This window comes from Mesoplodon mirus (genome assembly GCF_964341445.2).
Source record: "Mesoplodon mirus genome assembly, chromosome: 4".
Classification (NCBI taxonomy): Eukaryota; Metazoa; Chordata; class Mammalia; order Artiodactyla; family Ziphiidae; genus Mesoplodon; species Mesoplodon mirus.
In genome coordinates, this window is record NC_138979.1 from 152,525,603 (window position 1) to 152,548,658 (window position 23,056).

Consider the following 23,056-nt stretch of genomic DNA (forward strand, 5'->3'; position numbering starts at 1 on the left):
AAATATTGAATAAATTACAAGGGGTGGTACTTTTATTTTGTTTGAAATTATTTCCTAAAACCCAGCCATCTAATTCAGAAAGTAAGAGCCAAGTTCTAAAAACTATATACCAGGAAATGCCTCATTTATGAAGGTATACATATTTGTGCTCGTAAATTGTGTAATTGTGCACCTAACAACTCTCTTCATTTTATCATTATTCTGTTGTTTGTATACAAATGAAGGCTTTTTTTTTTTTTTTTTTTTTTTGCGGTACGCGGGCCTCTCACTGTTGTGCCCTCTCCCGTTGCGGAGCACAGGCTCCGGATGCGCAGGCTCAGCGGCCATGGCTCACGGGCCCAGCTGCTCCGCGGCATGTGGGATCTTCCAGGACCAGGGCACGAACCCGCGTCCCCTGCATCGGCAGGCGGACTCTCAACCACTGCACCACCAGGGAAGCCCAATGAAGGCTTTTTTAATTCAAATTCTGTAGCCTGGAAAACTCATGCTTAGAGGATGCCTATCTTTCCTGCTTCCGTTCAGTGTTAGTGCATACAAGTTCATGTGAAATTATAGAACACCTTATTTACTCTGATATAACTGTAACAGGAGCTTCTTTATTAAACATGCATTCTGAAGTGGTCAAGTAATTAACAGTTAATTTGGCTTCTTCTGTTATATAAAAATGCTAGAAAAGGTATTAAAAATTTCATGTCTTTTTTTTGAATTTTATTTTATTTTTTTATACAGCAGGTTCTTATTAGTTGTCTGTTTTATACATATTAGTGTATATATGTCAATCCCAATCTCCCAGTTCATCCCCCCACCCCCACCACCACATCCCCCACCCCCACTTTCCCCCCTTGGGGTCCATACGTTTGTTCTCTACATCTGTGTCTATTTCTGCCTTGCAAACTGGTTCGCCTGTACCATTTCTCTAGATTCCACATATATGTGTTAATATATGATATTTGTTTTTCTCTTTCTGACTTACTCTGTATGACAATCTCTAGGTCCGTCCATGTCTCTACAAATGACCAAATTTCGTTCCTTTTTATAGCTGTGTAATATTCCATTGTATATATGTACCACATCTTCTTTATCCATTCGTCTGTCAATGGGCATTTAGGTTGCTTCCATAACCTGGCTATTGTAAATAGTGCTGCATTGAACATTGGGGTGCATGTGTCTTTTTGAATTTATGGTTTTCTCTGGGTATATGCCCAGTAGTGGGACTGCTGGGTCATATGGTAATTCCGTTTTTAGTTTTTTGTGGAACGTCCATACTGTTCTCTGTAGTGGCTGTATCAACTTACATGCCAAAGAACAGTGCAAGAAGGTTCCCTCTTTTCCAACCCGCTCCAGCATTTGTTGTTTGTAGATTTTATGATGATGCTCATTCTAACCAGTGTGAGGTGATACCTCATTGTAGTATTGATTTGCATTTCTCTAATAATTGGTGATGTTGAGCAGCTTTTCATGTGCCTCTTGGCCATCTGTGTGTCTTCTTTGGAGAAATGTCTATTTAGGTCTCCTGCCCATTTTTTGATTAGGTTGTTTCTTTTTTTGATATTGAGCTGCTTGTATATTTTGGAGATTAATCCTTTGTCCATTGATTCATTTGCATATATTATCTCCCATTCTGAGGGTTGTCTTTTTGTCTTGTTTATAGTTTCCTTTGCTGTGCAAAAGCTTTTAAGTTTCATTAGGTCCCATTTGTTTATTTTTGTTTTTATTTCCATTACTCTAGGAGGGGGATCAAAAAAGATCTTGCTATGATTTATGTCAAAGAGTGTTCTTCCTATGCTTTCCTCTAAGAGTTTTATAGTGTCCCATCTTACATTTAGGTCTCTAATCCATTTTGAGTTTATTTTTGTGTATAGTGTTAGGGAGTGTTCTAATTTCATTCTTTTACATGTAGCTGTCCAGTTTTCCCAGCACCACTTATTGAAGAGACTGTCTTTTCTCCATTGTATATCCTTGCCTCCTTTGTCATAGATTAGTTGACCATAGGTGTGTGGGTTTATCTCTGGGCTTTCTATCCTGTTCCATTGATCTATATTTCTGTCTTTGTACCAGTACCATATTATCTGGATTACTGTGGCTTTGTAGGATAGTCTGAAGTCAGGGAGTCTGATTCCTCCAGCTCCATTTTTTTCCCTCAAGATTGCTTTGGCTATTCGGGGTCTTTTGTGTCTCCATACAAATATTAAGATTTTTTTGTTCTAGTTCTGTAAAAAATGCCATTGGTAATTTGATAGGGATGGCATTGAATCTGTAGTTTGCTTTGGGTAGTATAGTCATTTTCACAATATTGATTCTTCCAATCCAAGAATATGGTATACTCTCCATCTGTTTGTGTCATCTTTGATTTCTTTCATCAATGTCTTATAGTTTTCTGAGTACAGGTCTTTTACCTCCTTAGGTAGGTTTACTCCTAGGTATTTTATTCTTTTTGTTGCAGTGGTGAATGGGATTGTTTCCTTAATTTCTCTTTCTGATCTTTTGTTCTTAGTGTATAGGAATGCAAGAGATTTCTATGCATTAATTTTGTATCCTGTAACTTTACCAATTCACTGATGAGCTCTAATAGTTTTCTGGTGGCATCTTTAGGATTATCTATGTATAAGTATCATGTCATCTGCAAACAGTGACAGGTTTACTTCTTTTCCAGTTTGAATTCCATTTATTTCTTTTTCTTCTCTGACTGCTGTGGCTAGGACTTCCAAAACTATGTTGAATAATAGTGGCAAGAGTGGACATCCTTGTCTTGTTCTTGATCTTAGAGGAAATGCTTTCAGATTTTCACCATTGAGAATAGTGTTTGCTGTGGGTTTGTCGTATATGGTCTTTATGATGTTGAGGTAGGTTCCCTCTGTGCCCACTTTTTGGAGGGTTTTTATCATAAATATGTGTGGAATTTTATCAAAAGCTTTTTCTGCATCTATTCAGGTGAGCATATTGTTTTCATTCTTCAATTTGTTAACATGGTATATCACATTGATTGATTTGTGGAATCAATATTGATTGATTTGTGGAATCAATATTGATTGATTTGTGGAATCAATATATTGAGGAATCCTTGCATCCCTGGGATAAATCTCACTTGATCATGGTTTATGACCCTTTTAATGTGTTGTTAGATTCTGTTTGTTGGTATTTTGTTGAGGATTTTTGCATCTATATTCATCAGTGATATTGTTCAGTAATTTTCTTTTTTGTAGTAACCTTGTCTGGTTTTGATATCAGGGTGATGGTGGCCTCGTAGAATGAGTTTGGGAGTGTTCCTTCCTCTGCAATATTTTGGAAGAGTTTGAGAAGGATGGGTGTTAGCTCTTCTCTAAATGTTTGATAGTATTCACCTGTGAAACAGTCTGGTCCTGGACTTTTGTTTGTTGGAAGATTTTTAATCACAGTTTCAATTGCATTACTTGTGATTGGTCTGTTCATATTTTCTATTTCTTCCTGGTTCAGTTTTGGAAGGTTATACCTTTCTAAGAATTTGTCCATTTCTTAAGGTTTTCCATTTTCACAACTACCATTTTCAAGGTTGTCTTTGGCATAGAGTTGCTTGTAGTAGTCTCTTATGATCTTTTCTTTTTCTGTGGTGTCTGTTGTAACGTCTCCATTTTCATTTCTAATTTTATTGATTTGAGCCCTCTCCCTCTTTTTCTTGATGAGTCTGGCTAACAGTTTATCAATTTTGTTTATCTTCTTAAAGAATCAGCTTTTAGTTTTATTGATCTTTGCTATTGTTTTCTTCATTTATGTTTCATTTATTTCTCCTCTGATCTTTATGATTTCTTTCCTTCTACTAACTTCAGGTTCTGTTTGTTCTTCTTTCTCTAGTTCCTTTAGGTGTAAGATTAGATTGTTTATTAGAGATTTTTTCTTGTTTCTTGAGGTAGGATTGTATTGCTGTAAACTTCCCTCTTAGAACTGCTTTTGCTGCATCCCACAGGTTTTGGATTGTCATGTTTTTGTTGTCATTTGTCTCTAGGTACTTTTTGATTTCCTCTTTGATTCCTTCCATGATCTCTTGGTTATTTAGTAACTTATTCTTTAGCCTCCATGTGTTTGTGTTTTTTACATTTATTCCCCTGTAATTGTTTTCTAATCTCATAGCGTTGTGGTCAGAAAAGATGCTTGATATGATTTCAGTTTTCTTAACTTTACCGAGGCTTGAATTGTGACCCAAGTTGTGATCTATCCTGAAGAATGTTCCATGTCCATTTGAGAAGAAAGTGTAATCTTCTGTTTTTGGATGGAATGTCCTGTAAATATCAATGAAATGCATTTGGTCTGTTGTGTCATTTAAAGCCTGTGTTTCCTTATTAATTTTCTGTCTGGCTGATCTTCCATTGGTGTAATTGAGGTGTTAAAGTCCCCCACTATTATGGTGTTACTGCCTATTTCCTCTTTTATAGCTGTTAGCATTTGCCTTATGTACTGAGGTGCTCCTATGTTGGGTGCATATATATTTATAATTGTTATATCTTTTTCTTGGATGGATCCCTTGATCATTATGTAGTGTCTTTCCTTGTCTCTTGTAACATTCATTATTTTAAAGTCTATTTTTATCTGATAGGAGTATTGCCACTCTAGCTTTCTTTTGATTTCCATTTGCATGGAATATCTTTTTCCATCCCCTCACTTTCAGTCTGTATGTGTCCCTAGGTCTGAAGTGGGTCTCTTGTAGACAGCATATATATGGGTCTTGTTTTTGTATCCATTCAGCAAACCTGTGTCTTTTGGTTGGAGCATTGAATCCATTCACATTTAAGGTAATTATCAATATATATGTTCCTATTACCATTTTCTTAATTGTTTTGGATTTCTTTTGTAGGTCCTTTTCTTCTCTTGTGTTTCCCACTTAGAGAAGTTCCTTTAGCATTTGCTTCAGAGCTGGTTTGGTGGTGCTGAATTCTCTTAGCTTTTGCTTGTCTGTAAAGCTTTTGATTTCTCTGTCGAATCTGAATGAGATCCTTGCTGGGTAGAGTAATCTTGGTTGTAGGTTCTTCCCTTTCATCACTTTTAATATATTGTGCCACTCCCTTCTGGCTTGTAGAGTTTCTGCTGAGAAATCAGCAGTTAACATTATGGGAGTTCCCTTTTATGTTATTTGTCATTTTTCCCTTGTTGCTTTTAATAATTTTTCTTTGTCTTTAATTTTTGTCAGTTTGATTACTGTGTGTCTTGGCATGTTTTTCCTTGGGTTTTTCCTGCCTGGGACTCTCTGCACTTTCTGAACTTGGGTGGCTATTTCCTTTCCCATGTTAGGGAAGTTTTCATCTATAATCTCTTCACGTATTTTCTCGGGTCCTTTTCCTCTCTCTTCTCCTTTTGTGACCCCTATAATACAAATGTTTGTTTGTTTAGTGTTGTCTCAGAGGTCTCTTAGGCTGTCTTCATTCTTTTCATTCGTTTTTCTTTATTCTGTTCTTTGGCAGTGAATTGTACCATTCTGTCTTCCAGGTCACTCATCCGTTCTGCTTCAGATATTCTGCTATTGATTCCCTCTAGTGTATTTTTCATTTCAGTTATTGTGTTGTTCATGTCTGTTTGTTGGCTCTTTAATTCTTCTAGGTGTTTGTTCTTTAATTCTTCTAGGTCTTCGATAAACATTTCTTGCATCTTCTTGATCTTTGCCTCCATTCTTTTTCCGAGGTCCTGGATCACCTTCCCTATCACTATTCTGAATTCTTTTTCTGGAAGGTTGCCTATCTCCACTTCATTTAATTGTTTTTCTGGGTTTTTATCTTGTTCCTTCATCAAGTACATATCCCTCTGCCTTTTTATTTTGTCTATCTTTCTGGGAATGTGCTTTTTGTTCCACAGTCTGCAGGATTGTAGTTCTTCTTGCTTCTGCTGTCTGCACTCTTTGTATTGGTTTTCTCCTCAGGTTGATAGCTAAGTTTAAGTTCTGCCAAATATAATTTAGAAATTGTTTCCCGAAAATGATTGTGATGGTAAGAATAGATATCCCAGGCATTTTGATATTACAGCTCATCTGTAGAATGACTGACCCCAGATACAATAGTCCTGTTAAGCTTTATTGACAGACACTGTGCTTCATACTTTTAGAGGCAGTTTCTCATTTAAATAGATTTTGGAAGAAAAATCAGCCATTATTTAATCTTTTTAATATTTTTTCAGAAGTATATATGTATGTATATGTATGTATGTAAATATGTGTATATGTATTAGTTTCCTATTGCTGCTGTAACACATACAATAGACTCTGTGGCTTAAAACAGAATAAATGGAAATTTATTCTGTTACAGTTTGGGAGGGCAGACATCTGAAATGAGTTTCACTGGTCCAAAACCAAGGTGTCAGTGGGCCACATTCACTAGAGAAGCTGTAGGAGAGAATCCGTTTCTTTGCCTTTTCCAGCTTCTAAAGATGCCTTCCTTGCATTTTTTTGCTCATGACCCCTTCCTCCATCTTCAAAACTAATTAACCACATCACCTTCTCCTCTTTTGTAATAAAATTTCCTTCTACTCCCCTCTTATAAGAACACCTGTGGTTACAATTATGGCCCACATGGGTAATCCAGGGCTGTCTCCCTATCTCAGGGTCCTTAACTTAATCACACCTATAACGATTCTTTTGTCACCTAAGGTAGCATTACATGTTACAGGATTGGGATGTGGGTATCTTTTATGGCCATAATGGAGTACAGAATACTGCCAAAAGTCACATAAAAACAAAATATGTTAGAAATAGGTACAGTTTGGAAAGAAGCTGTACAGGTTGATAATATAAGCAAGAGATCCTGGAGTTCCTCTGCTATATTCCAACATTTTGTATTATTGACTGATATTTTCCATTCCTGACGTAAACAGAACATTAATCTTCAGGTTTTTTTTCTGGTATACTTCATCTTCTATTCTTGTCTTTCCCTTCTTTATAAAACCCATGCTTAGTAATCTAAGGTCATGTGTTCATGAATCGGAACACAGATTTATATCTGATATTATAATTAATTTAGAAATAATTTGCATTTGATATTTGAACATAGACACAGGTACAGTTATGTGCCTTCTTACTCCTTTTAAGCCTTTTTGTCACCCTCTCCTTCAACTTTGTTATTCTCAGCACTAATGAAGAATTGATCTCTTTGCCACTGATGGTGTTATTCTAAGTTGTATGATGAAAGTATTTAGGATACAGTTCTAAAGGTTCCTTAATTCCTAGAAGATCATACATCTGTGAGCTAGATTATTTTTTTTGTGTGTTTGTTGAGTTTCATTCCAGTGTTTACATCTTACCCTATAGCTTTGGAGAGAAAATTTCATTTGGTACTTCTAATATATGATATGGTCCAGTGACTTCTAGAGTTACCAATAAATAATGTTTTAGCAAAGTAAACATGTATTTTGTTGCATAATTTATAAGCTAAATGTTTACATTTTCTTCCTTGAACTACAGAATACCAGAAGGCCCCATTGATCAGGGGCCAGCTTCAGGAAGGGTTCGTGCTTTAGAAGAGCAGCTTGTGAAGGCCAAAGAACAGATTGAAAATTACAAGAAACAAACTAGAAATGGTAGGTAATGATACATCGTTTTTCCTCTTCAATATATTGCCATTAGCACAAATAATTGAAAATTTCCTTTCATCAGAATGTTGGAAATGCTGATGCTCTCTATTCTTTGACTGCAGGGCTGGGGAAGGATCATGAAATCCTAAGGAGGAGGATTGAAAATGGAGCTAAAGAGCTCTGGTTTTTCCTACAAAGTGAGTTGAAGAAATTAAAGAATTTAGAAGGAAATGAACTCCAAAGACATGCAGATGAATTTCTGTCAGATTTGGGACATCATGAAAGGTACTACATTTACATTTCATTTGGGGTTTAGTAAAGATTATAATCTAAGAATGGGAAATGCTAACTTTTGTTAATTTCCCTGCTGAATGGTAAATGATACCTACCATGTTTAGAAGCAGTAGAGTACCTCAGGGCTCAGTGGACAGTAATTGCCAAATGTCATTCATCACCAGAAAATATTATTTTAAATGAATTTCTAGAAATCTTTATACCCTAAATAAACTCAGAGGATAGTGGTGTCAGCCCACAATGCATTAAAATATCTTCTTTAAACTTCCTTATTATACAACCAATATTTGAAGTGACGTGTACAGTTTTACATTACAGTACATTCACTGGAACTCATACTGAGGCTGCCAGTTATATTCCTAACTGAAGCATTGAAAACTTTAAAATAGCAACTTTTTAGGGCTTCTAGTGAAAGGATAATAAGTTTTTGATAAAAAGGAGCATTCTGTTAATTGCTCTTCCATTTAGTTGCTAGAAAGAAGAACCTGAAATCTGCCTAGTTAAATTTGTTTCTCTTGTTTGCATGTTTCTGGAAATATGGAGTTTATCCTCCATAAGAAAGGACACATTTCGGTGCTGGTGTGTTCATGCAGAACAAAATGTATCTGAGGATCATTATAGATATGTAAAACCTGTCCTTAGGCCTATTATTTATGCAAGTCTGTATTCCCAGTAGGATTCTGATGGCAATTACTGTCTCATTAGTGAACAATAGAAGAAAACTTGTTGTATTAACACAACCTACCACTATGAAGAGGAAAAGAATTACCCACAACCAACAGATTCATATATATTAACATCATCAGCAATATTGTAGTGATTTTGAAATATTGCTCTGCTGTTTTAAGTGAAATTACAAATAAAATCTGTCAGTTTATTGGAATCATTTTAGCATTAGTGAATCTACAGCAATAAGATTGCATAAATTTCAAGGGGCATTGACTTATTAGGCCACAGATTTGGCAGTCCCTTTGAAATTTTTAGTTTAGCTTGCAATCAAGCCATACTTAGACCACTAGACCAAATACTGACTAATTCTGTCCTTAATGCTTCTCTACCCTAAGCTGATTCTAGGCACCAAAGTTATGTTATTTGGAACTGTGTGCTTGTGTGCTTTGCTTATTGCAGTTTTATAGGAAAGTGTAGATCTGAAGAGGATTTGAGTTGGGAAGCCTATGTGGTATTTAAAGGATAATTTTGGCTCTTGACTACTGATAGAATGTTTAATTTTAAAGTTTGAGTGATTTAATTACTTGAGTATTTCATTGTTTGGTCTCTTCCAAATTAAAATAATTATTTATAAATTATTTTGTGCATATATTTTGTGACTATATGTAGAAATTGGAAAACATGTACAAATGAAAAATGTTGGGCCCTGAAAAGTTGATGTAAATCAATGTTAAGTTTTTTGTGAGTTCTGGTTTAAATACATTATGTTTCTTGACACTAACTTTTAGTAAATGTTAAATAATAATATTTCACTGAAAACAAAAAAGGAAAGGTACCCAAAATATCCAAGTCGATTTCTTTTGCTGTCTTAAGCAGAAATTATAATGAACTTGGGATACAACTTCGCAGGGTAGTAATTTAACTCCAGGCAGCCAGATTAGAATGCAGTGATACAAATAATGAGCAATGGACAACCAAACATTAGAGAAATAACCTTTAAAGTAATTAATGTACAAATAGAGAGGATTTACATGTATGTAGAATATGCTGTCTTACTGCTAATTTCCAAGGTAAGTGTAAGAATTAAAATTAAAACAGACTTTTGTTTGTCTCTCGTGATTTTTACAGTACACAAAAATCCCCATTTTCTTTTTACACTTGCCCAAATCATAGTGTACAAGTTGTCTCTGGACTGAAAGTCTGTATTCTCTGAAGAATCAGTTAGAGGTTGAGTCTATCAGTTTTCTTGTTCAGATTTCCCTTTGAATCACTCATCATTTTTTGGTTTAGAAAGACATCAGTTATAGAGAAGTAACTTATGGGCTTTTGTTTCTTCAGAAGGGGTTTCTTTCTATCTTAGAACTTTGTTCTGATAGAAACACTGATCCTCCTTTTTTTCCTTTCTAAATCAACTTTATTGTGGCATAATTTATTTACAGTAAAATGTACATATTTTAGTCTGTAGTTCTGTGAGTTTTGACACATGCTCATAGTTTGATAACCACCACTGCAATCCAGATGCAGAACACTGCTACCACCCTAAGAAAATTCCTTCTGCCTCTTTAGAGTCAGCACCACCCCACCCCCACACCAGTCCCTTGCAGTCACCCAATCTGTCTCCTGCCCCAATAATTTTACCTTTTCCAGAATTTTATGTAAATGCAATCACACTATGTAGTTTTTTGAGTGTGGTTTCTTTTACTTGGTATAATGCATTTGAGATTCACCCATGTTGTTTTGTGTATAGGTAGTTCATTCCTTTTTATTGCTAAGTAATATTCCATCGTATGGACCTACCACACTTAGTTTATCCATTCACCAGTTGAAGTACATTTGGGTTTTCAATTTTTTGGCGATTATGTATATATAAAGCTACTATAGACGTTAACATACACGTTTTTTGTGGAAACATGTTTTCACTTCTTTTGGATTAATACATAGGAGTGGGTTTGATGGGTCATGTATGGCAGTTCCTTAGGAACTGGGCCACACAGCAGGAGGTGAGCGGCAGGCGAGCAAGCAAAGCTTCATTTGCCTCTCCCCATCGCTCGCATTACCGCCTGAACTCCCTCCCCGCCCGACCCTGTCTGTGGACAGATTGTCTTCCATGAAACCAGTCCCTGGTGCCAAAAAGTTTGGGGACTGCTGATGTATGGAGTGAATGTTTAATTCCGTAAGACATCGCCAAACTGTTTCCCAAAGGGTAGTATTATTTTGTATTCTCATCAGCAGTGTGTAAGAGTTCTAGTTGCTCTGTATCCTTGTTGCACTTGGTATTGTCAATTTTTACATTTTCCTCCTACCATTCTAGCAGGAGTGTAGTGGTATATCATAATGGTTTTAATTTGCAATTCCTTACTAATGATACTGAGCATCTTTTAATGTGCTTAATTGCCATCCCTATATCATCCTTGGCCAAGTGTCTTTTCCAAATCACATGCTTAATTTGGGGTGAATTTTTTTCTTTTTATTGAGCTAAAAGCATTTTTCATTTATTCTGGATACAAGTCTTACTGGTGCATTTTAGAAAGCTCATTCTGAGATCCATGTGAAGGAAAGTCTGTTGTCAGGAAATGAGAAAGATTTTACAGAAGTCCAAGTAAGTGATAATGAGCTTCTGGACCTGGGTAGTTGGTAGTAGGAATAGAAAGGGATAAATGCGTGAAAAATAGACGCTGCAGGACTTGGTAACTGATCCAATGTAGGGAGATGGGGGACTCAAAAGTAATTGAGGACTTGTAATTTCCTGGGAGGACAGCTTTCATAAATGGACATCATTGTTTCTTTTGTAGTAATTTGGCTTTTTTCCCTGACAAAGTGTAATCCCCTGAGGACTGGAACTCTAACTTCAGTTTATTCTCTACCCTGCAGTACTAAGCACTCATTATTTAGTTAGTGTTCAGTAAGTTATGTCTTTTTTATTTGCTGGGGAGGCATGTATGTGCATTCTTTGATTATTTCACACTCTACTTTGTACCTCCTTGTAAAAATAATCCTGTTCCACTGAAAGATTTATGAATATTATGCAACTAAAGAAAATTAAGTAATTGAGGTAAAAATATTCTCCTGTAATTGAGAATCCCAAAAGGTATGAAGGACAAGTTATAGGAGTAAAGTCATTTACCTCTGAATAAAACTGGAAGCTCCAGTTAATTTTAACAGTGGGTTCTGCAAAACAGAGACTATCTGTTAGAAGTCAAGGATATATAGGGAAGGAAATGGGCTGATAGGAAGCATGATGGGACTGGAAGAAAACCTGACATAGAAGGATTTTTGTACTCAGTGCCCTTGACTTCATGTTTGATTTGCTTTGGAAGACTTAAGTGATTCCTGTATCTAAAAGTAGTCTTGAGACTTCAGTTATACATGAATCACTAAAAAGAAAACTATCATAGTGTTTCTGATTTGGAGTGTAATTCTGATTCTAAGCAATGAAGTTTGGACTTTCTTTTAATTGAATGTGAATGATAAAAAATAATGTTGCTTACCAAATACATCTAATCATTTGTTTACATTTCGTGGACTGTTTGCTCAGTAGTTTCTTAAATGCATCTAAAAATTTGTTAAAATTTAGGGAAAAAACCCCACTTTGCTTCATCATAAACTTATTAAGGTTGTTAGATTCAGAGAACTGGTTTAGATCTTTTGTCTTATTCCATGGTGCTACTCTCCTTGCAAGGAGAGGAGAAAGAGTAAAGTGAATATGGAATATTATTTTCTTTTGATGACCCTGAGCTCTTGGAATCAATCTATCTACTTGCTTTACCGTCAAAACTGGGATTTCAGTTTAATATTGAAAAGGAAAAAAAATGTATCCTTACTTTTTATACATCTTTCATACTCAGCTTTTATTGCCTCTTAGACCTTTATAGTTTAATGTGGTAAGTAAAATTGCATATCTTTCATCTTAATTCTTCAAAAGGTAATACACCATACCTAAAGTATATAAATCAGAAATCCTTTTATATATGTTTATTAGTGTATATTAGATTTCTTTTTATATGTGTGAACAATATGAATGGTTTATTGCACTGTTATTATGGAAGGTATATTTTAACTAAGTCAATTTTAGGAGCAGAACTCTTATTTATTTTCTAAATAAATTTCCTAGAACCCTACTATAAAAAACTAAATGTTGAGTAAATCACAAATATTGCTAATGTCCTCAATTGTCATACTAAGTAGAAAAATTTAGTTTCCAAACATTTTAACTTGTAAAGTTGTGGTCATAGATATTATTGAAGATATTTGAAATTCAGTACTTATCATCTGATAAATAGAGGCATATCTCACAACAGCCTCTTCTCAACACATAGGTAAATTAGAAAGTAGGGAAGCCAAAAGTGCTCTGTCCTAAATTGTTAAGAAATTTTGTGTGTCATTGTTGTTACTGTAGTGGTTTTCAAACTTCAGCAAGGCATCAAGAGCACCTGGAGAGCTTCTTAAACTACAGATCGCTAAATCCCATCCTCAGAGTTCCTGATTCAGTAGGTCTGGAGTGAGGCCCGAGAATTTCCATTTCTAACATATTCGTAAGTGATGTTGAAGTTGCTGGTCTTTGAGAACTAAGGCTCTACAGAATCCCTGGTTCTCTTTATGCGTTCACCACTGATAGAGGTTGTCTACGTTTCTTGGAAAAAATCACATTTCTCTGTAGATTAGTGGACCTATCTGTAAACTGTGGGGAAAGACTCTTCTTTTGCTCCCCACTTGATGCTGTTTCTTTTAGTGAGGGGACTATGTTTCTTTTCTAGAATGTGGCTCCCACTGTTCATTACTCAAAATACCTGTCATTAATGCAGCTTGGATGCCAAATATCATACTTGATATGGGATTCAGCTTACCTGAGATTTTTAGCAGAATGCTATTGACCTGATTAGCCTATTACTTGAGAGCTAGTATCTAGTAGAGCTTGATCCCTGCCTGCTGCTACAGTTGGGTGATCAACTGCTAGTTAATTAGTAATATTCTTTGTCTTTTAGAAGGTTTTTTAAAGAATTTAGAGGGGCTGATGGTATAATAAATAAATACAGAGTAGCATATTATTATTACCTGCTGTATTGATCTCAAGCATTAGTATTATTTGATTTTTCAGTTGATGATTTCATTCTAATGATTGTATGTGACCACACTTCTTAGTAATACAGTCACATTTACCTGGTGCTTTTGATATCATTGATCATGAATTGACCCTGGCCTGTCTCTTTGAAATAGCAAGAGGGAAATCAGCAATTGAGAGTGATTATTTTTGTCATTATGGTTTTATTATTTATGTAGTAGTTGTAGGCTCAGTGCTTGGATTTACAGCCTCATAGATTTGGCCCTCAACCTCTGAGGGTGTCATGGAAAGTTTGTCTTACCACGCTTTTTGGTTGTCCAGAGATACATTTAACTTAATCATTGTCGCTTTGGCTCTTTTTGTCATCTTTATGGTGCCGAACACCAGTTTATGAAATAGTTACTGGAGTTGCTTCTTTCTTATTTTAAATTATATTAATTATTAAAGGACAGGAGGGCTCACAGGACTGATGAGCTATTTCTTAATTAAGTTGACTGAAACTATTGAGAAACAATGTAGTAAAGTAGCAATCTCATCACTCCTGCCTGGTTTGCATCATCTCATTATCGGTAATATGTAAAGCAGCTTTGCTAAGACTGAGATCAGCTGTGTTTCCAAAATGATGAATGATACTTATGGCTAATTAAGCTGACTGGCTTTTTGCTACTGTGTGTAGGGGACTATGTAACAAAAGCACTTCAAATCAGATAAGTGGTACAATATCTGACTGGTTATAGGGCAAGATTGGTAGCTTAATAGCTTATGGATCTATTTGATCAGAATTGCTGGTCATAACCATTGTGGTCCAGTAGCTTGTGTTTTCACTCTCTTTATAAGGTAGACTCTACTCAACTGTCTTTGAAAGGTCCAAGAATTGAAATTTTCACTCTTGAATAGTTTTGTGAACCTTCAAATCTATTATTGTTTGTTTTTTGTTTCATTACATACACACTTAATTTCTTTGATGTGTGATTTAATTGATTCTTACATTCAGCTGGAATGTAGATACTTGTTCCCCAGCTTTTAATTCCTTTGGACAAAATGTTTTTGTATGATTGTTTTTCTACTAAGGAATCCAGGCTTATTTTTAAGTGGTACTAGAACATTTCTCTTAATATCCTTAGATGAAGGGAGACATTGTCATATGAAGTGGTCCTTATTCTGCTTATCACTTAGTTTCTATCAAACAGATTGTGATTCTCCATCTTGTGTAAGGGAACATTCTCCCCTAAAATAAAATCTGCATTGGGAGGAGAACCTGCAGGTGGAAAAGTGTGTCTCATCTTGTGGCCCTAGTTCTGTTTTGCCTGCCCCCACCTTACATCTCCTTGGCTGTGGCTTCCAAACTCAAGAATTATTTTGACATTAAAAATAACTACTTACTAAGGATTTAACTTGTCATAGGTAAATTATTTTGTCAACATAGTAATATTTTGTCAACATAGTAATATTGATAGCCTCCTCATTTTATAAATAAAGTTATACTCAGACCTAGAGAATTTAGATAGCTTACGCAAGTAAGTGGAAGAGCTGTTATATTCTAAAATCTTTTCTCTTAATTGCTAAATACTTCTCTGAGCTTTATTTTTCACTTCTACACATGGAGATATAATTGCTGTATTACAGCACTGTGATCATTAAATGTGGGAAAATATATAAAACACTTTCCACAGTCACTGACACATTGTAGGTTCTGGTAGACTCTAGTCAGACCTGCACAAGGGAAGTCCTGTAAGAGGATATAAATAGAAAATTCTTAGATCCTCCAAGGAAGGCACAGGTAAGGGGAAATTGTCACAGCGCTCAATAGGAAGATCTGGAACCTAAACATAAGCCTAGTGGGCATCACTCACCAAATAGCATAATTATTGCCTTATGTGGTAGTATGAGCTGTATTTGTTGTTGCCCTTCTGGACTCCTCTCCACCCATGTGAGCTGTCAGAATGGTGGTATTCTAAAATTCCTGCTGAGACAACATGGGAGGCAGTGGGAGCATTGTCTGCCTATCTGTCTCCTGGTCACATTTTTATCCTTTGCACTGCTTACTTCTGCCCCAGGAGCAAACCAAAGTATTGCCCTTGATCCGTATTTATCTATGGATTAGGCTCTGTGGTATAGCCTCCCTTAGTCACATTTACTTTAATAAATGTCAGTTCCTTCACCTTGGACTTTTCTTCCTTGAATTATATCTGCTCTGTGCTGGCCCTCAGGGAGAATTTCCCTCTTCATCATTTTGAATAAGGTATAAGCAAAATACTCTCCTTGTGGTTCTTTATTGGCATAATTGAGACAGACTAGAACATTTAAAAAGAATTTTGTGAATATTAAGGTATAAAAATAGGAAAATTAACAGAAAATACAAAGAACATAAATGTAGCCCAGTTTTTAAAGAAGAGGTTTTGATGCCTGTCATAGCTGGCTTTCGCTTACTTAGAGTCACAGATGTTGGTCTAGTCTATCACTTATCTTCAGGCATGTATATTCTACCCTCAAATGACTAGCACTATTCTGCTGGTACTTTGCCTGGGTTTGTATTTCCCAGGCTTTAATACCTCAGGCCTTTAGATTCACCACCCACGTCCTAGATTTTTTGGTATCTTCAAAGTCAAAACCAAGATATCCAGATTACCAGCTTGAGGGATACCTCTAGGAGATTTGATTTGAGAATGGAGTCACTGAAAATCCAGAATTTCTGTAGAATGGTTTTCAGGCAGCCTGTTTCCCAATAATGGGCCACAACTGAAACTTTCTGTTTGCTTATCCTCATGTCTTTGGCTAAAAGGTGACTAATTTTGCAGGATGGTAATGTCTAAACATTATTGGATTAGCAAAGAACTACAGCTGACCCTTGAAAAATGCGGGGGTTAGGGGCACCAATCCACTGCACAGTAAAAAAAAATCCACGTATAACTTTTGTCTTCGCAAAAACTTAACTACTAGTAGCCTACTGTTAACCAGAAACCTTACTGATAACATAAACAGTCGATTAACACATATTTTGTATGTTACATGTATTATATACTGTAGTCTTAAAATAAGCTAGAGAAAAGGAAATGTTATTAAGGAAATCATAAAAAAGAGAAAATACATTTACAGCACTGTACTATCTTTATTGATACTGGAAGTTTATGTCCTCTGTTTACAAGATGAATTGTCTGTCAGTACCTACATCTGTATTGTCTTATATGATACAAAACACTGAAGGTATTATATGTATTACTAACATTAGAAAGCAAAAATGAAAAGATAACACGAAAAAATTCATTTATGTTCAGCTGTAACAATACATGCATTATACCTGTAACAGCAATGATTGCTTTAAAGGAGGTAGTGTAATCAATATGATTGCTTCATGGTAGCCTAGCCTATACACTAGTAAATTAATTGTTTTAAAATTTTTATGGCATACAGTTTTATAATCATATTCATAATACAATATTGGAAACATTGTTAAATTAAAAAAAACACTTACCTATGATGATCAGCTGATATGCAATTTCTCCAGTTATGAGGAAGGCATACTGTATGGTAATGTAATTCTTTGAAAGCAAAGTTATAAAACAGTAAGAAAACGAATACATTAATTTTATATTAAATTATAGAATTTAATGCCTTTATGCCTATGTAAGGATAGACTGGTATCTACATATATTTTATAAGTTCATGATATACCTAACTTTTTCTTAATTTTTTCAATATTTCTAGACTATGCAGTTCATCTGTGAGTTTTTAAAAATTGTCTCAAATCTCAAAAATTTTTTCCGATATTTATTGAAAAAATTTGCATATAACTGGACTCGCACAGTTCAAACGGTGTTGTTCAAGGGTCAACTGTAGGTTGAATTTAAAGTCATTTCCTGGGCTTGTCTTCCTTACATGGTCTCCAGTGGGGAGGCCAAGAAAAAAGTTTTACAAAGGAAGCTTAATTTTAGTTGACTGTTGGAATAGAGTGCCTTATACTGTGACTCTGACTGCATTATCATAAAAAATTAGTGTACTTTTTTTGGTCTTTGGTCTTCTAGTTATAAAGTGGTTATTCCACTTTCTTGACAGATATTGGGATAAATATAAATAACTGATTGCTAAGACTTAGTAGTGATGTAACTCGGTAAAAACATTCACTTTTATGTTTTCTAATTTATTAAAATATACAGAGATCAGCTTTCATTCCCAGTGGTAAAGTGATGGCTTGATTACTATGACATGAAAGCATAAACCATGCCAATTTATATATTTCAAAAAATTTTCCCCTCTAAATTACACCTAATGTAGTTTTTTACCTGCTTGGGGCTATATACTGATTGTCATGAGATGTAGTGCTATTTGTCTGTGTGTGTGTGTGTGTATCTTTAATTTAATGTAACGCCATGCAGAGCATATTGAATTTCCTTTATTCCTTCAACAGGCATTTGCTGATAGACTGGTTATTTATCCCACTGTACTACATCTCCAGAAACAATACTGCTATTTAAAGTTGAGACTTTCAACAAGTTTTGTGATCACTCCTATTTGATGGGTAGGAAAAAGCAAATGACCATGTTTGGATATGATGAAACCTATGAAATGTGAAAAATAATGGGTGTGATGAGAGTAATGGAAAAGAGGCCTATAAAACTGAGAAAATAATTTAAATAAACTTCAGCTTAGCCCTGTAACACCATTATAAGGAAAGACATCTCCTGTGTTTCCATGATCAACTCACACAATTTCATGAGTGGTAACTTTTCCCACAGCAACTATAAGATAATACCATAGGCTACATAATAGCCCATAGGGGCCTCAGTTTCATAATCTGAAAAAAACTTGAACCTCTGTTCAGTGTGTAAGACTGTAAGTTAGTTTCTTAAAGGAGGCAGTATGTTGTAGATATGGTTTTTCCAACTAAAATTACTCTTTTTCATGAAAGAAATGTTTTGAATCTTAGGTGGGAATAGTACATATAAAAACAGATAAAGCATCACATATTAGACTCTTGTCCTATTTTAAAAGGGTAAACATGGAAATAGTCAAGCTGTAAAGTGTTCTGTGCATGGATAATGTTGACACATTGAACAAATGCCTGAAATGCTTCACAGATGACCCTGTTATCCCAAAGCATTGTATAAAGCTGTTCCACTATTAGTTGGGTGAATATTCTAAACTGTGGCCATGATTTTGAATTTTTATTTGCATATTATTAATAGTTTTGTTTTATTCAAGGGGGCTATTATCAGGTATTCTCTGTTAATCATATGTAGTTCTGATGATTTTCTATGATAGTAAATAAGACTTTAATTATTTTTCCAGTGGGCTTCCATTGCTTTGCTCCTAAATGGTTTATCATCTAGTTAAGAACCAGGAATAGAAGAGAACTGAGACTATGTCATGTACTCCTAGATAAATCATAGTTGTTGAGGGCTGGTTTCATCATCTGTTAAATGAGTCCTCACTGATCAATCCCTTTCTTCAGGGTGCTACAAGGCACTGAGTATTGGGTCATTTTTCTGACTGGCTGTCAGTCCCACATATTACTGTCACCCTCATACCCAATGGATCTTTCCTCTTAGTTGTGGAATTATTAGTAGGTACTCTTCAGACACAAGGTAAAAGTTCTGAAGCAACTCTCTGAGGCATTCTGGCATAAATAGCAATGTCTTAGTCTGTTTAGGCTACTATGACAAAAAAATATCATAGACTGTGTGGTTTGTAAACAACAGAAATTTACTTCTCACAATTCTGGAAGGTGAGAAGTTCAAGATCAAGGTGCTGGCAGATTGGGTGTCTGATGAGTGTCCTCTTTCTCCTCCATAGAGAGTGCCTTCTCACTGTGCCCTCGTACAGTAGAAGGGGCTAGAGAGCTCTGTGGGGTCTGGTTTTACAAGAGCACTAATCTCATTCATAAGGCTCCACCCTCATGACTTAAGCACTTCCCACACGCCCCACATTTGAATACCATCACACTGGGCATTAAGTTTCAATGGGTGCGTTTGGGGGAGACACAGATGTTCACTCTAGCAAGCAGCCACCACATATACTACTTTGTTTGTATTATCACTAATCCTTTTTAAAAAACTGTGTGGAAGGTTTTATAATACTTATTTTAAACTGAAGAAACTATGTCTCAGAGATGTCAAAATAACTTTCCTAGGACACAAAGCTGGTAAGAGTTAGATCCCAAACTGAGAGATCTGTCTGGCTCTCAAAGCTCTTTTTCCTCTGATTCAAAATCTTTCTGATATTGCATATTTACAATGAACAGAGTCCACATTTTTGTACTCCAGACCCCTTACTTTGATATTTGTTGGTGCATAACATTTTGATTGTTATACGTATAACATACAAAATATGTGTTAATTCTGTTTATGTTATCAATAAGGTTTCTGGTCAACAGTAGGCTATTAGTAGTTAAGTTTTTGGGGATTCAAAAGTGATATGCAGGGCTTCCCTGGTGGCGCAGTGGTTGAGAGTCCGCCTGCCGATGCAGGGGACATGGGTTCGTGCCCCGGTCCGGGAAGATCCCACATGCCGCGGAGTGGCTAGGCCCGTGAGCCATGGCCGCTGAGCCGGCGCGTCCGGAGCCTGTGCTCCGCAACGGGAGAGGTCACAACAGTGAGAGGCCCGCGTAACGCAAAAAAAAAAAAAAAAAAAAAAAGTGATATGCAGATTTTCGACTCTGTCGGGGGTTCAGCACCCCTAACCCCTGAGTTGTTCAAGGGACAGCTGTATACTTTCTGATAAATAGAAATAAATTTCTAACTTTATAATTTTCACAAGCAAATAACACATACTTATAAGCATTCCCTGAACAGAAGAGTTAATATAAAGTGCAGAGAACGTGTAAAGCTGGAGTTATTACTAGTTAAGGATTATTCCCAGAAATTCTCTAGCACAAAATTGGATTTGTGAAAGGTAAAAATTCTCAATATTATCTCATTTAAAATTCTTGAAAATTTTTTTCCACTTTTTCATTCAGTTACCTATTCAAAGATATATACTGAATGCTTTCTATGTGATCAGCACTGTTCTAAATGCTTGTTTGGGAGCAGGGAGGGGAGTTTGAAAAATACCCTGCTGCCATGGAGCTTAAATTCTAGTAGGGGGAGAAAAATAATAAAATAAAGAAGTAAATGATATATATTAGAAGATGATAATTGCTTGGAGAAAAATAAAGCAGGGAAAGAGGAGAAGGAAAAGCAAGGGATGTGATGGTGACTGGGTGGTGAATTTTTAACTGAGATAGTCTGGATAGCCTTTTGGGGCAGGTGATATATGAGCAAAATTTTGAAGGACATTTGGGTGAGCCACGTGAATGGGTATCTGGGAAACCAGCATTCCAGGGGAAGGAGGAGCAAATGCAAAGGTGCTAAAGTAGGAACATGGCTGACATGTTCAGGGATTAGTAACAAGACTATGTGGCTGAAATAGAGTAAACAAGGAGGACAGTAGTAGAAGATGAGATCAAAGAGGTAAGGGAGGAGGAGGAGCTTCAAGATGGAGGAGTAAGACACGGAGATCACCTTCCTCCCCACAAATACATCAGAAATACATCTACACGTGGAACAACTCCTACAGAACACCCACTGAACGCTGGCAGAAGACCTCAGACCTCCCAAAAGGCAAGAAACTCCCCACGTACCTGGGTAGGGCAAAAGAAAAAAGAAAAAACAGAGACAAAAGAATAGGGACGGGACCTGCACCAGTGGGAGGGAGCTGTGAAGGAGGAAAGGTTTCCACACACTAGGAAGCCCCTTTGCAGGCGGAGACTGCGGGTGGCGGAGGGGGAAAGCTTCGGAGCCACGGAGGAGAGCACAGCAACAGGGGTGTGGTGGGCAAACCAGCGAGATTCCCGCACAGAGGATCGGTGCTGACCAGCACTCACCAGTCCGAGAGGCTTGTCTGCTCACCCGCCGGGGCGGGCGGGGGCTGGGAGCTGAGGCTCAGGCTTCAGTCTGATGCAGGGAGAGGGCTGGGGTTGGCTGCGTGAACACAGCCTGAAGGGGTTAGTGCGCCACGGCTAGCCGGGAGGGAGTCCGGGAAAAGGTCTGGAGCTGCCGAAGAGGCAAGAGACTTTTTCTTCCCTCTTTGTTTCCTGGTGCGCGAGGAGAGGGGATTAAGAGCACTGCTTAAAGGAGCTCCAGAAACAGGCACAAGCTGCGGCTATCAGCGCAGACACCGCTGGGACGGGCATGAGACGCTAAGGCTGCTGCTGCCGCCACCAAGAAGCCTGTGTGCAAGCACAAGTCACTATCCACACCTCCCCTCCCGGGAGCCTGTGCAGTCCGCCACTGCCAGGGTCCCGTGACCCAGGGACAACTTACCCAGGAGAACGCACGGCGTGCCTCAGCCTGGTGCAACGTCATGCCAGCCTCTGCCGCCGCAGGCTCAGCCCACATTCCGTACCCCTCCCTCCCCCCCGGCCTGAGTGAGCCAGAGCCCCCGAATCAGCTGCTCCTTTAACCCCATCCTGTCTGAGCAAAGAACAGACGCTCTCAGGCGACCTACATGCAGAGGCGGGTCCAAATCCAAAGCTGAACCCCAGAAGCTGTGCGAACAAAGAACAAATGACAATGAAAACACGACGACCCAAAACCTATGGGATGCAGCAAAAGCAGTTCTAAGAGGGAAGCTTAGAGCAATACAATCCTACCTTAAGAAACAAGAAACATCTCGAATAAACAACCTAACCTTACACCTAAAGCAATTAGAGAAAGAAGAACAAAAAAAAAACCCCAAAGTTAGCAGAAGGAAAGAAATTATAAAGATCAGATCAGAAATAAATGAAAAAGAAATGAAGGAAACTATAGCAAAGAACAAGAAAACTAAAAGCTGATTCTTTGTGAAGATAAGCAAAATTGATGAACCATTAGCCAGACTCATCAAGAAAAAAAGGGGGAAGACTCAAATCAATAGAATTAGAAATGAAAAAGGAGAAGTAACAACTGACACTGCAGAAATACAAAAGATCATGAGAGATTACTACAAGCAACTATGTGCCAATAAACTGGACAACCTGGAAGAAATGGACAAATTCTTAGAAATGCACAACCTTCCGAGACTGAACCAGGAAGAGGTAGAAAATATGAACAGACCAATCACAAGCACTGAAATTGAAACTGTGATTAAAAATCCTGCAACAAGCGAAAGCCCAGGACCAAATGGCTTCACAGGCGAATTCTATCAAACATTTAGAGAAGAGCTAACACCTATCCTTCTCAAACTCTTCCAAAATAAAGCAGAGGGAGGAACACTCCCAAACTCATTCTACGAGGCCACTATCACCTTGATTCCAAAACCAGACAAGGATGTCACAAAGAAAGAAAACTACAGGCCAATATCACTGATGAACATAGATGCAAAAATCCTCAACAAAATACTAGCAAACAGAATCCAACAGCACATTAAAAGGATCATACACCATGATCAAGTGGGGTTTATCCCAGGAATGCAAGGATTCTTCAATATACGCAAATCAATCAATGTGATACACCATATTAAGAAATTGAAGGAGAAAAACCATATGATCATCTCAAT

General features: G+C 36.9%; 1 protein-coding gene across 2 annotated transcripts in view; it reads left to right on the forward strand.

The window, feature by feature from the left end:
* The window catches only part of FUT8 (fucosyltransferase 8), a 335,016-nt gene that overhangs the window by 218,596 nt on the left and 93,364 nt on the right, over window positions 1-23,056 (forward strand). For both annotated transcript variants that reach the window (XM_082620187.1, XM_082620188.1), the window contains 2 exons: window positions 7,415-7,530; window positions 7,647-7,809. In XM_082620187.1, coding sequence (XP_082476313.1) covers window positions 7,415-7,530; window positions 7,647-7,809 — 279 coding nt within the window. The remainder of the gene's footprint in view (window positions 1-7,414; window positions 7,531-7,646; window positions 7,810-23,056) is intronic.